Source organism: Rattus norvegicus, chromosome 4, assembly GCF_036323735.1.
Source record: "Rattus norvegicus strain BN/NHsdMcwi chromosome 4, GRCr8, whole genome shotgun sequence".
NCBI lineage: Eukaryota > Metazoa > Chordata > Mammalia > Rodentia > Muridae > Rattus > Rattus norvegicus.
In genome coordinates this window covers 72,252,789-72,270,278 of record NC_086022.1, presented here as the reverse complement: position 1 = coordinate 72,270,278, position 17,490 = coordinate 72,252,789, and the positions used below count along the sequence as shown (strand labels likewise).

Genomic DNA, 17,490 nt, shown 5'->3' with positions numbered 1-17,490 from the left:
AAAACAAACAAAAGGCATAAGAACAGTAAGAGCTGCAGAACCAGTTAGGAGGCAATTGTAACAATACAGCCATGTACTAACAGTGGCTCGCACCAGACCATAACTGTGAAGGTAGTGAGTTAGAACAGAATTACAGATACTCTTGGAAGTAGACAACTGAAACTCTATCCCTAATGTTTTCAAACCTTGGTGACACAATCTTATTTCAGTAAATGGTAGGAGCAACTTGGCTTCTTATGGGACCACAACCTAGAAGTGTGTCAACTACAAATGGTTTAGCTCTAGCTGCTGAGTGATTGGATGTTGACTGTAAAAGATTTTGACCAAAGCAGCTGAAAGATGAAGAACCATATACTGACACAAAGCTAATGAAATTGCAACACAAAGGATTACTCACGTGTTAGGGATTAGATTCAGAGGCTAGCAAGGATGTTGATTTTGATGTGGGTTTGAAATAGACAGTCATATGGATATGTAAAGAAGAGATATTCGTGTGTGGATCAAGACATTCCTCATGAAGACTGAACCACTAGGCTCCATTGCTCAGATGCAAAGCATGAGATGGAGACACCTGAAGAGCTGATACTTGGAAGAGTTACTTTCAAATGAAAGCCACTGAAAAGGATGAGGAAGATGCTGAACAATATACAAGGTGATCACATAGTCAATAAACATTCTCTTTGATCCTGTGTGGTGTAGACTGAACCACAAAGCTTGTCTCACCCAAAACTATGGAAAGGGTACTATTATCATCCTGCATCAGAGAGACATTACCCCAGATCCTCACAAAACAGTGTATGGGAAAATCTCCTAGACGAGTCCTTTAGGTAAAGCACCTCTCACAACTCAACAGAAAAGTCCAACAGTGAACTGATGGAGATGATGTGTACATCAACTTTGTGTAGAGCACTGGAAAAGGAAGAGGATGCTCAAAGGATAACCTACCCTGACACCATTCAGTTTTGACTGACACAATAGGTTCACTCCATCTCCTTATAGCTTCCCCCATAACTCTGGCTGGCTGAAATTTTTAGAGAAACAACGTTTTAATGAAATCAACTATGGACAACTTCTACTCTGATGTTGGATATAAGATCAAAACTAGTATAAACCATTCTCAGAGTTTATCTCTCAGAGGCCTAAGACTTTAATTATCCTCTTTTATAAGCCATGTCAACTGTGCTTGCCCATGTACAATAGATACAGCTTCAGAAGTCCCAAGAGATCACTCAGTGGTCCAGCGAATGTGGTACATATTCCTCATAACCCTCTTTTCACATGATGATCATGGCCAATTATTCCCACCAAAAGGCATCTTTTTCCTTACTTCCTGGCCTTCTGGGATAAGAAACATAAAATAACTAGGTGGAAGCCATAGACTGTTTAAGACTCTTTTTGTGTCACTTCTGGTAATGTTCTTGGGAAGCAAGACCTTTATGCCCACATACTCTAAATCTACATGGATGGGAAGCACAGATTCTTTGTGTGGATCTCTTGGAAATAATGGTCAGCAAAATCACTCCCAGAAGCTTCCTGATCCTGTGTGTTCTATAATGAGGATAGTGTGTAAAAATTAAGGGCTATTACTTTGGGGTAAATTCTCCTATTTTAAGGGGAGCAGCCTACTCTAAAGTCAGCTTAAAGCCAGTACATCTGCTGCATGTGCAAGTCACTCTTGTGTTCTTGGGATAGACAGGTAGCAAGGTTGCGACTCTGACTGTACTAGAGAACATGACAAAGAGAAAGCAATTAGTGTAGGGCTGCCAAAGTCAAATGCAGGATCTAGATAAAGGGCCAAAAAGCTTCTATGTCTGTCATGCTGACAAAAAGTTCTCTTTTCACACTTGATTATAAGTCTGAGACTTCTGGAACACAAAACAGGAGTCTACATAGTGAATGGCTGAGTGTTGGTGTCATGCTAATGCTCTGAAAAACTCAGGACACCAAACTGGGGATAGCAGGATCCAGAAAACTGAGATGAATATACACGAGTTTATCCCAATAAAACTAGCACTATAAACCCTACCTTCTGCCAGGACTTCCTAAGCACCAGAGTCAGCTCTTTCTAGAAGACAGACCACTCTTTCTACAGATCCTACAATGGACTCCTTACAAAGCCCTGGCAAGCCTGCTAACAACCAGGCCCCACCTCCTTTCATTGCTGATTCCAGTCACAGCAGGTCTGAGAGGGCGAGGTATGAACTATATGAAGAGGCGTGCTCCACACCAAACTCCCAAGAAGGATTGCTGAATCAAAGGGTGTAATTTCATATTGCCAAATAAGCCTCTGTACATACTGTACCAATTTATATCCTCATCAGCAATGTACATGGGCAGTGTTTCCTTGACAACTTAGCAAAAGAAAACCTGGTTGAACGTTTAGGAAGTTTGACAAACAGATAATTTTTAAGTGGTATGACTACAATCTTTTTAAATTTACATTTCCCCAATTATAAATTATATTTAAATATTTCTTTTGTTTCTTTCTGTGAGTTTCATATTCAATCTTTGCTCTCTTTTCTAAATTTTTGTTTATTTTGCTTTTACTTCTATGACCTGTCTATATATTGAAGATTAAAGTGTTTTGTTTTGTTTTTTACTGATGGGAGAGATGCTCCCAACTTGATGTTCTGTAATTTTTATACATTTTGCCATGCAAATATTTTTCAATAATTTACTTTTATGTACATTGGTGTTCTGCCTGCCTGTATGTCTGTGTGAGATTGTCAGATTCCCTGGAACTGGAATTACAGACAGTTGTGAGCTGCCATGTGGGTGCTGGGAATTAAATTGGGTCCTTTGGAAGAACATCCATGCTCTTAACTGCTGAATGATCTCTGCAGCCCTGTTATGTAGATTTTATTTAACTCTAAGAAACCAATCATTTCTTCTGTGAGTTTAAGAGACTTTCCACACCCCTGGCTTTTCAAAGATGTTTACTGTCCCATTTTCATCTGTCAAACAGGTGTCATTTCTAGAGTTTAAAATCACTGGTACATTTGAAGTTCATCCTGTTTATGATTTGAGATAATGAAGGTAAACACTTTTTTTCAGATAGCTATCTTGTTTTCTAAACATCAGTGACAGAATGTTCCTCTAATTTGAAATTGTAAATTAAGCCACACTGAACTTATACTAAACTATTATTTGTATCCAGGTTTGCTTTCCTGGGCTGTGTTTTCTGTTTATTTTTATGGATATTTTTAAAGAGTGAAGCTATACAATGTTTTAAGATAGGAGAGAGTCTGTCTAGTTTCACTGCCTTCCTCTAGGTTTCATTCAACTTCCATGGTAATCTTTGACTTTGTCCATATGTTTGTGCCCACATGACTTTGTCCATATATATTTAGGCAATTATATAAATATAATTGCACAATTTTTTCTGGACTGGAGAGATGACTCAGCAATTAAAAACACCTGGTTTTAGTCCTCCACACCTACATGGTAATTCACAATCATCTTTAACTCCACTTCCAGGATATCTGATGACCTTCTAACCTCTTAAGCCACTGGACAGGCATATGGTGGACATATCTATACACACAGGCAAAACACTCACATGCATAAAATAGATAAACAAATAAATAAATATGGTTTTTAATTTTTCCTTCACATTTCTATTGCCTATAACCTAATTTCTTTCTCCAACTTAGAAATTTTCTAAAATGAAAAAAAGCAGTGGCAGTTATGGTCCTTCTTAAAGTTTTTTGAACTTCGTAAGACTGTCTCTAGACTTAGTAAATATGCTGTGAGTTTTCAGATAATATAAATATGTCATATTACTAAATATATTGTGTTTATCAAAAATTAGTATTAAAACTTTTTCAAGGATTCTAGGACATCTGGCAATGGCCTCACAAATTTTCTTAGGTTTTATTGATATAGCAAGCTGTAGTGATGACTGTCTTGAAATATTTTCATTATGATTGACATTTCTGATCTTTGTCTTAAGGAAGCAAAGTTTCTCTAGTTGAGGTAATTAAAGAATATATGCAGGCTGTATAACAACATCAGTGCAATGAGGTATGTATACAAACATTTCCTTAAATTATTCATTTCTTTGTTTATTTATTGGTTTATTGATTTGTTATTTTCAAGCAGTATCTCACTGTAGCCCAGGCTGACCTGGAACTCACTATATAGCCCAGGCTGTCCTTTAGCTAATAGCAAGCTACTGCCTCAGCCTCCTGTGGACTACAAACCACATTAGGCCCCTTACAATTTAGAGATCGTATTGTATAGGATAAAATATAGGGAGCAAATTAAATCATTAGTAAAAAATAAACTGAGCTTTAAAATTTTAGGCATTTATATTAAGTATGACATACTTTGAAATTACACTAAAATGACTTCATTTTTGTCCTTTCAGGTTGGAACATTAATTTGCTGATGCACTATTAAATAGTCCCTTTCCCCACGGCTCACAATGCTTTCTTGCCTATCATGGTTTTTCACGTATGTACTGTCTGGTAGTGATGGCCATTCAACACCAAAAAAATCAAACTCAAGCCTTGTGCATAGCAGCCAAGTACTCTAGCTGATCCACATTCCCAGACAGCACTGTTTTAAGTGTGAGAGTACTCAATAATTCCATTTTTACTATTGACTAACCCTAACATTAATACGACTAGGTTGCAACTTCCACTTTGTTATGATATTTAAAAATCAAGCATGTAAGGGTTGGAGAGATGGTTCAGTGGTTTAAAGCATTTGTTGCTCTTGAAAAGGATCTGGATTTGATTTCTAGCACCCACATGATAGCTCACAACATCTCTTAACTCCAGTTCCAGGAAATTTGATGCCTTTTTCTGACCTTTGCATGCATTCAGACAAGACATACATATAGAATAAATAAATAAATAAATAAATAAATAAATAAATAAATAAATAATCAAGCATATAAAATATCTAAATTAATATTCTAGCCTCATGTCTTACACAAACTATATATTCAATAAGTGAGCATTATTAACGTCACCAATGTAATATATGCAAAAATTGGTCTGTGACTAAAAGTTGATCATTATAACAATTGTCATTAGACATTCTTAAATGCAACAAACTTTGCTTCTTGTGAATTGTCCTATGTGTTCAAGCTCTAAAGGAACTTGTTCCTGTGGGGAGGTCATTTGGATTATGGGCATCTCTTAGCTAATGATGTGAAAACCAAAAGGAACAAAGAAAGGTTTTTTTTAGGGCACTTTGCAGAGGAAGTCTGGGGCAGTAACAAAGGCAAGAATTGGCTTCTCATGTAGATGTGATACACCCGATGGTGCACAGTTGCTTAGCAACACACTAATGTATAATAAAGAAGGATGGAAAGACATCAGAAAATGGTACTTCACTCTCACCTCTACATTTATTATTCCTCTATGGTACATACCTCAAATATAAAACTAAACAAAGTTTTAGAAAGCAAGCCAGTGACTTAATGAAAGGCTTATAGTTTAAACCTAGGCATTGAGTCACAGACAGCCCACATATAAATGTACAGGCAAATGTATGTGTGTCATACCTAGTTTTCAGGTGCAGTAGTCCATCTGTTTAAGACAGCAAGTGCTTATAAGCACTGCAGAGGACACGTGCAAGAGCATGAATCACCCATTCCTTCAAGACGTTAATATCTCATAGGGAGGACACAGCAAACAAATAACAGGAGCACGAGGTCGAATTCAGGTCACAACAGGGGAATACCAACTTAGGTATCCTCAAAAGTGGGAAAGATTAAAAGTTTGGGCAGCATCCAAAAAGGCTTCAATTGGAGAAGCATGTGAGACAACCTTTAAAAGTCAAAGAAAAGTGCAAAAATGTTGAGTAGGATTCTGACAGGCACATGTGATAGGAAACACTTCCCAGGGTGAAAGAGGAAACTTTAGGTTCACTCATTGCAATGACAATCCAAATTCATTGAAACGGCATTCTCCTAGAAGCTGTTACCAGACGGTAGAGGTACTTGAATGTCAAGTTCAGAGGTCTATGTTTTGTCTGGTAGGTACTAAGATATGGTTAGGTATTCTTGAAATAGATTAAAGCTGTACCTTCCAGAGATTAGTTTGGCAAGGGGAGTCAGCTTAGTCCGGCTAGTGTTGTGATAATAAAATGCCTGAGACTGGGGTGTTTCCTTTTATAAGTGATAATTTATTGGTTGTATTGAAGAACATTTCAATTGATACATAATTATCAACACAGATATCAGAAACAATCTAATAAGCCATCATTTCTTTGCAAATAATGTTTCTAACAACTTTCCAGTTTCTAATATAGAAACAACTCAGTACCTGAAAGTAAAGATAAGAGGTTATCTTCAGCTCCATAGCAGGTCTCCCTGGCTGAGCTACATGAGACCCTACCTCAAAAAAGTATATAGGAGTCTGGAGAGATGGCCGAAGGGTGAAGAGCCCTTTTTGCTCTTGAAGAGGACCCAGATTTGATTCCCAGAACCTACATGGCAACTCACAATTGTTTGACCTGCATACACTGCACACACATGGTACACACATACATAAAGGCAAAACCTCAAACACATAAACAAACATAAATAAATCTTTTGAAAGTATGTGTAAAGAAAATTTTAAGATTATGTAACTTATTAATATATTAAATACTGATAAGCTATTTCTTAAGTCCACCAACTAGCAATTTAATTATATATATATATTTATATGTATATAATATATAATATATATATTGCTATGGAGCTAGTAGAAAAATAACAAATGAGTGTGTGTGTGTGGTGTGTTTACATGTGTGTGAGTTCACAGAAGCCGGAGGGGTGTGTCGGGTGTCCTGCTCTATCACTCTCTACCTTACTCCCTTGAAACAATGTCTTTCTCTGAACCTGGGCTTAGGGTAGCAGCCATCAAGCCACAGCAAGCCCTTGTCTTGTCCCCCTATAGTGTACTGGGGCTACTGGCATAGAAGTGGCCACACCCAATTTTTTATGTGGGTGCTGGGGATTTGAACTCAGATCTTCATGCCTTGAAGCAAGTACTCTTACCTAGTGAACTATCTCCCCAACTGCTCCTTTTTCCTTTGTTTAAATTTTCATTTTTAAGACATCATTTTCCATTTCAGGAAATGGTTTAACTATCTTGGGCTCATTCTCCATTACTCCATGGGCTGCCTTGTGCAGCTTGGTGTCACAGGAGCACATATAAGCATTCTTTCTTCTTTAATAGTTTTACCTTTTTTTTTCTTTTGAAATCTTCGCAGCTGAGTGTCTTTCTTAGGGTTACTATTGCTGGTGTAAAATACCAGGACCAAAAGCAACTAGAGGAGGAAAGAGCTTATTTTACTTATGCTTCCCTATCTCTGCTTAGCAATGAAGGAAGTCAGGACAGGAATTCAAGCATAGGAACCAGAGGCAGGAGCTGATGGAGAAAGAGTGCTGCTTACTGCCTTGCTCCTCATGGCTTACTCAGCCTGCTTTCTTATTGAACCCAGGACAACGAACCCAGGGATGGAACCATTCACAGTAGGTTGGGCCCTCTCGGTAATTAAAAACAATGCCCTATGGGCCTGCCTGTAACCAGGTATTATGGATGTATTTTCCCATCTGAGTTTCCCTCCTCTCAAAGGACTCTTGTTTGTATCAAATCAACATAAAACTAGACAGGGCAATGAACAATGCAATTACTTTATTCCTGCCACCTCATCTTCTACCTCCAATTCTACACTTGTCCCCAATCCCAAATTCGTGATCTTTTCTTTAGTTATTGGTGTTACACACACACACACACACACACACACACACACACACGTGCATCAATGTGTGTGTGTGTTCTATATATTTATGTATATGAGTATAGCTATATGTAAAGTATATGTAATGTATGTGTATGTATATATGCTTCAGCTTGTGTATGTTTTGCTCATATGTACACGTGTCCAGGGCTGATGCCTTGGGATTGCACAACCTTTATGGAGTTCAGCCTTGGAGACAACTGCCTCTCCCTCTCTCGGTACTCATTAACCACTTGTAGCGCTTCATCTAGGGATGGAACAATGTGGAATGTCCCCTGTCCACATCGGCATGTCAACAATGCTGTCCTTATGCTGGTTCTGTTCAGATAGCAAATGGGGAATGAAAACTCAGAAGCCTGACTTTGCCCCACTAAAGTGGTAGCATAATAAAGGCACCAGGACAATGGAAAGGGCCAGCAGGGAGACAAGAAAGGGGCACAGAAGAGAGGAAGAAGAAATCTAGGTTTGCTAAGTATGAAGTGCTTGTGAAATGTCAGGCAATAATGTTCAGCAAGAAAATACAGGTTTAGAATTTGGTAATTCCCTGCCTGGGGGCCATATATAAAGCTGTGTGAGTGGTGACAGCAGAAGGAGAGGGATTGGATTGGATTTCAGGGGATAAAGAGCCTAGACAATAAAAAGCTAGCCACATTTACAATCTTTTTTTAACCCTTTACAAAGATTACTTAGAACATTTGTTCTGAAAAAAGAAAAGTCAACTTTCTTAAGAAACCACTTGCTATCAAGAGAGTCATATCCAAAACCTATAAGAGGGTGAGGGCTGAGATAACATGAACTATATCCTACAGAAACACACTTCAATGTGAGTAACTGAGGCACGCCATGAAAGACTACAGAGAGCGCTCAGCAAGGGGCTGATCGGCAGATGTTCTGTCATGGGAAGTTATGAGAAGGAATGGTTTTGTTTTTCAGAAAGGAAACATTAGGAGAGTATTTGGTGAAGAAGGAGAGAGTAATAAGGGAGGACTGGCTGGAACTTTGTGTGTTGTCTTAGTTGAAGAGCTGGGATGGAGAAATGTGGCTGGGTGCACAAATGTCAGTCTGGAAACTCCAAAAGCAGGGATTAATCTCCTAATGCAGAGGGAGGAGCAGTCACAAGCAGAAAGTAATGCTGTCTAAGATATGTTCATGGGACCTGAAGTTGAGAGATGTCAGTTGGAACTGCTCAAGGGATAACTGAGTGTACCAAAGACTTGAAAGGAATTAAGAGACGCAGAGATGCAGTGTGCAGTTCCTCATCAAACCAAGAGTCTTTCTGTTCTTAAACATACGCCCCAGAACAGCACGGGTGATCTCGCACATATCAAAGACTTTAGTGCATCCCTGGATCAACACAAGAGAAGGGAAGTATGACCTGTAACCTTGACATTTCCAGAAAAAAGACTGACAAACCAGGCCATTCTAGGGAATTTCAACAATAAACAGATCCAAGACCCTGGGCTTTCTGACGAGTCTCAGAAGGTCACTTGAGAACATAAACATTCAGGATGGCACATACTGGTGCCCCCAAATACAAACTGCATCAGAATTCAAATCAGGGAGTGCCTTAGCTTTGTCTCTGATGACAGAAAGACCATGGCAAATGGCTAAAGTTCTGAGAAGTAGTGAAAAGGAAAGGGTGGTCCACAGGATGCATCCAGAGGCAAAAGGAAGTTCTAAGCATCTTCTCCAGTTTCACTCAACACAGGAAATATTATATGGTGTGTTGGAGTCTCTTCACCCAGTTCCCAGCCAATAATTTTAGCATCCAAGAGATATCACAGGGAATGTCATAGCTTTCAGGTCCTTTGATGACATCAAGTCCCACCGATAACATGGTGACACTAGCTCATTTTCAGGATCTTGGAGCCCACCTTGAATCCTATGCGCTAATGGTATTCATACGTCATGGAATAAAGTGGGAATAGATATCGAATGTAACAAAAGAAGAAGCTGTGTCCTTTGCTCCTGTGCCTTCCGTTCCACTGTCCAAGGGTTAACATCGACTGCCATTCAGGTTACCCCTCAGCTTCAGCAGCAGCCCCTCTTCATCACCACTCTCAAAACGGGGTTACTGAGGAGTATAACAATGGGGTGTATCACTGTGCACAGATGAATCACCACCTGCCACATCCAGTACCTGAATTCCTGATACGGTGTGCTGCTGGCAGAACTGAGTACCAGTGTCAGAAAACAGGAGATAAAAAGGATGATGAAGGAGAGCAGAGGAAGAAGGGCTTTGAAGTGGGCCTGTGCCCAAACATCCCGAAGTTCTGAGAGGGCCAAGAGAGTCTTCTTCATGTGTCTTACCAAAGATACGAGGAGCAAACTCATAAAGATACTAAAGATAACAGTAGGAACTGTCCACATGATTATTTTTATAGAAATGAAGTAGAATTTCTCAATCGAGTGTCTTAAGCTATTTCCAGTGGCATTCCAAGGTTGATGGCCCCTCCTTGCATAGTTTTGATATATCATATGATTGCCTATGAAACACAGGATACTAGTTAAGCTCGACATCCCCACAGCACTAAGCAACATCCATGGTACCCACCCAGGCAACCTGTACTTTAGCCAGACAAAGACAGGATGGGTTAAGGTTGCAATTTTCACACAATAGAAGAAACCTAGCAAAGAGCAGAACCAGATGGTCGCAGCAGTCAAGAAGTCCCACATTAAATTTAGGAGCTGTATTACAGGGTTGTATGGGAAGCTTGATGGATTCAGGAAAACATAAATATTCTTACCTATCACCACACACTGAAGACAGAAGCGAGAGGCTGCTAGACTGATCAGTAACTTATTATGAGCTGACAATGTCCTCCGGAGCAACCATTTCATGCCCAATGCTATAATGATAAATCCATTGCCTACCACTGCCACCAGACACGAAAAGACTAAAATGACAAATAAAGTGATGACTGTCTTATCAGTAATCTGACATCCCAGAACTGTATGAGCTGTGCTCGTTTCTCCTGTGGACATGATGGGTCCCATGGAGGGTGGTTTGTTGCTCTAAGAAGTCTCGCCAATGTGTTTGTTTCTCCACAAGCTCTAAGGAGAGAAGTAAAGCCAGAGGTGAGGATGCAGGTTCTCCGAGAAGGATAAAAAGGTTTCTTCTCCTCAGAATAGATGCAAATACTGCCGAGGCTAAGTTTCCAAAGTCTCCCCCTGTCTGCCTGTGAATTTGCCTACTCTGTTTTCTATTCCCTACCCATTGTCAACATCAGTGTGAATAATGTATCAGGCCCTTGCATATGGTGTCTCTTACATAGGCAGTTACGCTTCTCTAATCTGATACTTAAGACCACACACCTGGGGATGCTTGGTAATGAAATCCACAGGGCATGCACCCTACTGAATATTGGAGCTCATGTCCATGATAGGGGTGAGAGGTGATTGGTAGGTTCTAGATAGTATGCTAGATGCCCACAAACTAGTTAACTCTTACAGCAACCCTATGGAAGAGGTACAGTAAGAACATCCCTTGGACAGAGAGACAGAAACAGATCGAAGCCTCTCCTGAGAGAGTTTGGCTAATCAGCTGAGGACTCAGCATCACAGAATAGAGCAGAAGAGGCAACTGCACAGAATGAAGAAGGGAATATTTGGTTAGCAGTGAGTTTCACAATGAAATCTCACCAAAATAGTTGAAAACCAATGGAATAGGCAGTGAGAGTCCTGGCCAGGAGCCAGGCTTCAACCCAAGCCCCACTCCTTACTGTGAGCATTTGAGCATGGCAGAGAACACCTCCATTTCCTTATGCCCACCTCTATAACGTGGAAAGTATTTGTTCTAATGCATTGACTTTCCTTGAAGCCTGGATTTGGCAGCATTAAGAAATCAGATGAATTTCATAGATAAAAGAAAACTCATTTCTTTTACATAAAAAAAAGAGTTTTCTTTTATCTCAAGTTACAGATTAAGACCCATATCTAAATCACAGTTAAGTCATGGCAAAAGAGCAAGAGCTACACCAATGCCAAGACCTGGCTCTCTCACAATAGTTCGCAATATAATTTACTTCTATCTGATTCAAAGTTAGCAACTGTGGATTCCAACTAGATCCCTCTTTCTTTAAAGTCATGGGCCTTGCTAAATGGCACCATGGATCAAAGTACTTGCCAACAACCCTGAAGACCTGAGTTCCTTCCCTGGAAACCACACAGAAGTGGAAGGAAAGAACCAACTTCACAAAGTTGCCCTCGGGCCTCTACACAAACACCTTGTTGGGAGCACAGGAGCACACACACACATAGAAATGAAGAATGGAAAAAATACTAAAAAGCAATTATTACGACTTGGGAAATGACTCAGTAAGTGCTTGCCACACAAGTATGAGGGTCTGAGTTTATCTCCCCAGCAACCATGGAAAAATCTAAGCATAACTGAGAATCTGTAACCTCATTGCTGACCACCAGCCTGGGGGTGGGAGTGGGGGAGGTTGCATCCTAGTTTCTTTGGCTGAGTTTTTACCGTTTTCTACTCAAACCTAGAGAAATGAGGGAAACTGGGTCTTTGAACTCTGGAGTTTGGACAGCCAAAGACCTTGAAGTATGGAAAATTTCTATTGCTTCTCCCTACCTCTTAGACCATTGATGCCTCATAAGATTAAAGATGTATAATTAACCTCAATTGATTTAACAAGTATTTGTAAGCCTCTCCTATTAGATAATAATGCTATGAAAAGTGTCGGGCTATAACAGGGAATTAGTTGCTGTTGAAGTGCTTTCACACAGAAATCATAAACCACAAACATTTACTGTGCATGTATTATGTGTAAATTGAATTCATTAAAAAAGATGAGTAGTCATTTTTATTTAAATATATAATTGTTTTATAGTATGTTTTTAATATTTACTCTATTTTGTATGTAGGAGTGTTTTGCATAAATGTTTATATGGATACCATGTGCATGTCTGCTGCCCATAAAAGTCAGAAGAAGTCATCAGATCCCTTGGCAGTGAAGTTTCAGATGTTTGGGAACTACTGTGTGGGTGCTGGGAACCAAACCTGGGTCCTCTGCAAGAGCAGTGTGTGCTCTTACCACATCTCTTCTGCCTCAGAATTTATGGTGATTTCCATCACTGCTTATGTTTGTGGCATTTTGCTTTCTCCTACTTAGATGTACCTTTCAGGCTGACACAAAACTGATCATTTCAAATTTTTTTATAGTTTTTATAAGGGTAAATATGAAAATAGTTGAATAGGAATCTAGAACGCTCGACTCAATACTCCACATCAAAAAGAGAAAGAAGTGCCCTGCGCACTGTCTTTTAAATGCTATGTACTGTCCAGTTCATCCCAAGAACTCTTACACAGCTTCAGAGGAGTTGGTGACAGAATTTAGTAAGGAAAGGCACTTGCTGACAAGACTAACAACCTGAGTCCCATTCCCCAAGACCCATATGGTGGAAGAAAAAGCCTGTTTCTGAAAGCTGTCTTCTGAAAGCCTGTGTCATGTGTCCTCTCTCCCAACACACATAATTCAGCAATGTTGGGAGGAATAAAGGGCAGTGTTGTGTGTCATAAGAGTAAAGCAATAGTACAGGAAGTAAAAACACACTTATCTATACCAGAAAGATGGATTTGTGGTTGAGGGGAGCTTAGTGCTTGCTATTCTTTCAGGGAATCTGAGTTTGGTTCCTAGCACCGACGTCAGCAGCTTCACACATCCCATAACTGTAGCCTTCTAGCCTTTGTGGCATACACGCGTGCGCGCGCGCGCGCACACACACACACACACACACACACACACAGTAAATTTAAAAGAAATGCACTTATACTAGGCTTGAGTTCCATCAGGGATTCACTTAAGGTGTCTTTAGTTAAAAAGTTGGGCTATAAAACAACCCCAGATTCTTCTCTGCTATATTAGTGTACAGGTAGATGTTTGCAACCAGAAGGAAGGCAATCACCAGAAAAAAGCCCAACTATGCTGGCACCACATATTCTAGCCCTGTAAGAAAGAGTCACACGGTCTATGATATTCTGATACAGAGCCTAAACCAAGGAAGACACAGACAGCCAAATGCATATTTATTGAATATATTCATGCCCAGCTTTATCATTGTGTTATGTGCATAGTAAAATACTCACACAAAAAGGTGATAAGTTGAAAGTTAATGGACATTAAAATTGCCACATTTTCCTTTTCACTCCCAGTACATCACTTTTCACAAGCTGCAGTCTGGAGAAGGCAAACCGGATCAGCAGCAACATCCAGGAAGTACCCCTGGACGAGCAAAATCAGGAGGACTAAGATGATCCAAATTAACAGTCACCGTGTAGTTTAGCTCTTGCCAATAATCAATGAGCTCAGAAGACCGAAGCAGGAAGATTGTGACCAGCTTGAGCTTTCTAAGAAGTCATCTCAAAAAAACCAAGGTACTGGAATACAGCTCCATCTTAAAGTCCTCATCTATAGTCTATCCTACCCATTTGTGGATATCCAGCACAACCACAAATTAAACAAAATCTAAGAATTTCCTTTGTTTTCCATCTCTCTTCATCGGCCAAAACCTGAAGATCTTTTCACGTCAGATAATGTAACTGCAATGGACTTGAAGTTGTGGACAGGACAAGCTCTTCCTGCCCTCAGTCACCTAGATCAATCTGAAACGGGCCTTGTGATGGGATCAGTTTTAGTCAGGGTACACATTATGAGGGTGGTGAAGATTGGTAAAAGAAAGAAAAGTGGGGAAGGAAGTGAAAGTTAGAAGACGGGTACTTAAAAAGGTTAGAACTTAGCTGAGGGGGACACCTGGGGTCACAAAGTGGGTGGCCTGCAGGAATCCTTGACACAAAACCAACTGATAATGATCACGTATCTTCTTACATAGAGGACAGACACGAATGAAGCTTGAAGAAAATTATTTGGCTTGCCTTCATAGAATCACCAGTGCCTCCGAGGAACTGAGGACTTTGGTTAAGAAAACCCTGGGTGATTTGGAACTCAGACAAGGAACTAACAGAAATGAAGGGGACAATAGGAACACAAAAAGTTAGAAGAAGACTATGTGGACTATGACAGAAATGTAAAAGAAGGAAAGAAAGAAGGGTGTACCCAAATCTTATGGATCCTTTGTCACAGCACTGATCACTTGAGAACAGAGACACCTTTAGTCCAAGGCCTTCAAAACTAATCATCAGGCAGCATGTATATCCTAAAATCTCATCTTCAGGGCCTTTCTCAGCTTGGGGTTGCTAAGCACCAAGATGATGGAGTTCAAAAAGATGCCAGTGTAGATGATAATTTCTCGGACCCAATACCAGTAACTGTGCATAGTTTTACTTTTTGTACTAGAAATTATCAGGGCCAGAAAAAATAATATATAGAAGGTGATGAAGACAGTAAGGGATTTCAGAGCCATGGTGTGTGCCTGTGTACGGGGATCCCAAGGCCCAGGCCTATGGCCCCTCATCTTCTCCACATGCCGGTACAGTGAGAACATGAGGAAGATAATGGACACTAGAAACAGGAAGAAAGGAGTGAACCACATGAGCACTGCGTGAGACAGGTAATAATACCGATAGAAGTCCAGTGACATGTGACCAAAAGTGCAGTTTCCATGGAAACCTTGGGAGATGATCATCTGATTGGCAATGATGTTCCCGGTAGCTGATATGATGGCTGACAGGCCACCCATGATGAGAGATACCAGCAGCAGCCTGGGAACTAACTGGGAAATCCTCCACTTGAGCCAAAAGAGGACAGGGTGGGAGAAAGAGGAGATCTTCACACAGTAGAAGATGGCAAGCCAGGCAGTAAGCCACAAAATGAGAGTATTAATGAAGTCCCAGAGGATGCCAACAAAGTTTGCTTGGTAACAAAAATCAAAGGAGGCCAAGAAATTGTTGAGGATGGCTATCCCATGTAGGCAGAACCGGGAGGAAGCAAGAGAAGCCACAATCATGTCAACTGCCGGCAGTGCCCGGTTCCTCATCCACTCTCTGCCCAGCACAATGATCATGAAGCCATTCTGCAACATAGAGGCCACTGATACCAGAAAAAAGATGACAATGAAGATCAATGTGGGTGTGGAGGGCATCTTGTTGAGGGAGGATTTGCTCAGACAGACTCCAGAGCACTGAAACTGCTACAGGGGAAACAGAATCTACAGCCAAACCACTATCAGGATTAAAAACATTGAAACTTCCACCCTGGATTCATGCAAAAGCCCACCCAGCAGCAAAACTCCAGTACCTAGGACTTGAATGATAATAATTAGTCTCCCTAGACATGCAAATCACTCCCAGATCAATGACACCTGTCCCAATTTGTATAACCTGTATTTGCTTACTCTGCCACAGCCAGGTGTGCAGGCAAATGTGAGAAGGAGAGACTAAGGAGTGGTTGGGAATACCCCTACTGGAAGAGTGTTCTCTCTCTCTCTCTCTCTCTCTCTCTCTCTCTCTCTCTCTCTCTCTCTCTCCAATATTTTCATTTATTCTTTAACAATTCCACACATGCATACAATGTATCTTGTCATATATGTGTGTGTGTGTGTGTGTGAATCCCCTTTCCATATATATCCTCTCCCCTTCATATCTCCTGTTTTTAATAACCTGCTTCATCCTATTGGCATTACCTGAATATACTTGGATGTAGGGCCATCCATTCAAGTACAAGCTACCTAAACACAGACAGAAACACACACACACACAAACACACACATTCACATACATACTTACACATTACACACACTTATACATATACACACATAGTGACACACACATAGTTCCACACACATACACATACATACACATTCACATAGACACACAAACACTCACACACACACACACACACACACACACACACACACACACATACACACAAAGAAATATGAGTCTTTATCCCCCAACATCTTTCAGATGAAAACAGCTTCTCAGTAGGAGTGGGGTTTCACAAGTCCTTCCCCCATCCATGTTGAAATGTTGAATGGCTTCTCTCTTTTTTTTTTCATACATGGGCACAATGTGTTCAGATCATGTTATTATATGGCTCCTGATAACCAGGGAAAAGGAAAGGAGAAAATAGCCACAAGAGCCACGCAATGTCCTTGACCACATCTCTCCTGCGACCCCATCCTTGCTTAATAAGCCTTCCCAGAGACCTTGAGGGAAGGAGAGAGAGACATCCATGTGATTTAGACTCTGGCAAAATACTCATGTGAGACCATACTACCTTCCTTCCTCCCTTCCTCCATGTCTAACATTAGAATCTTACCACAGGCTATCAAATAACCGATGGAATGATATTACTAACACGGAGGCAAACCAAAAACATTCATTAAAAAATACATGTTTTACTGTAGTTTTCCATCAGTTTTGTTACAAAACAGAGTTCATCTGAGCCTGCATATTAAAGCTGTTGTTCTAAAAACTCCCCAGTATCCTGTCTCTTCACTCAAAAGCCTACGACAATATCCACTCCCTTCCTAGAGCTCCCCCAGAACATTATGCCATGCACACATGCAACTTCATGTCTTCAGAGTTTTCAGTTTGCCTGCTTACCTGCTTGCCTGCTTGCCTGCCTGCTTGCCTGCTTGCCTGCCTGCTTGCCTGCTTGCCTGCTTGCCTGCTTGCTTGCCTGCTTGCTTGCCTGCTTGCTTGCTTGCCTGCTTGCCTGCTTGCCTGCTTGCCTGCTTGCCTGCTTGCCTGCTTGCCTGCTTGCCTGCTTGCCTGCCTGCTTGCCTGCTTGCCTGCCTGCTTGCCTGCTTGCCTGCTTGCCTGCTTGCCTGCCT

General features: G+C 40.6%; 2 protein-coding genes across 2 annotated transcripts; both read right to left on the bottom strand.

The window, feature by feature from the left end:
* Nucleotides 1-9,774: 9,774 nt before the first annotated feature.
* On the bottom strand, nucleotides 9,775-10,740 carry Tas2r135 (taste receptor, type 2, member 135). Its single transcript, NM_001025062.1, is given in 1 exon segment — nucleotides 9,775-10,740. A coding segment is annotated over 1 exon segment (966 nt).
* A 4,170-nt stretch (nucleotides 10,741-14,910) lies between these two features.
* Nucleotides 14,911-15,795, bottom strand: Tas2r143 (taste receptor, type 2, member 143). Its single transcript, NM_001025061.1, has one exon. The coding sequence runs from the start codon at nucleotides 15,793-15,795 to the stop codon at nucleotides 14,911-14,913; it is 885 nt and encodes a 294-aa protein (NP_001020232.1).
* Between the last annotated feature and the right edge of the window lie 1,695 nt (nucleotides 15,796-17,490).

Bases quoted from the DNA above. Each gene is read 5' to 3' on its own strand.
- Tas2r143 (NM_001025061.1), bottom strand. From the start codon at position 15,795: ATGCCCTCCACACCCACATTGATCTTCATTGTCATCTTTTTTCTGGTA.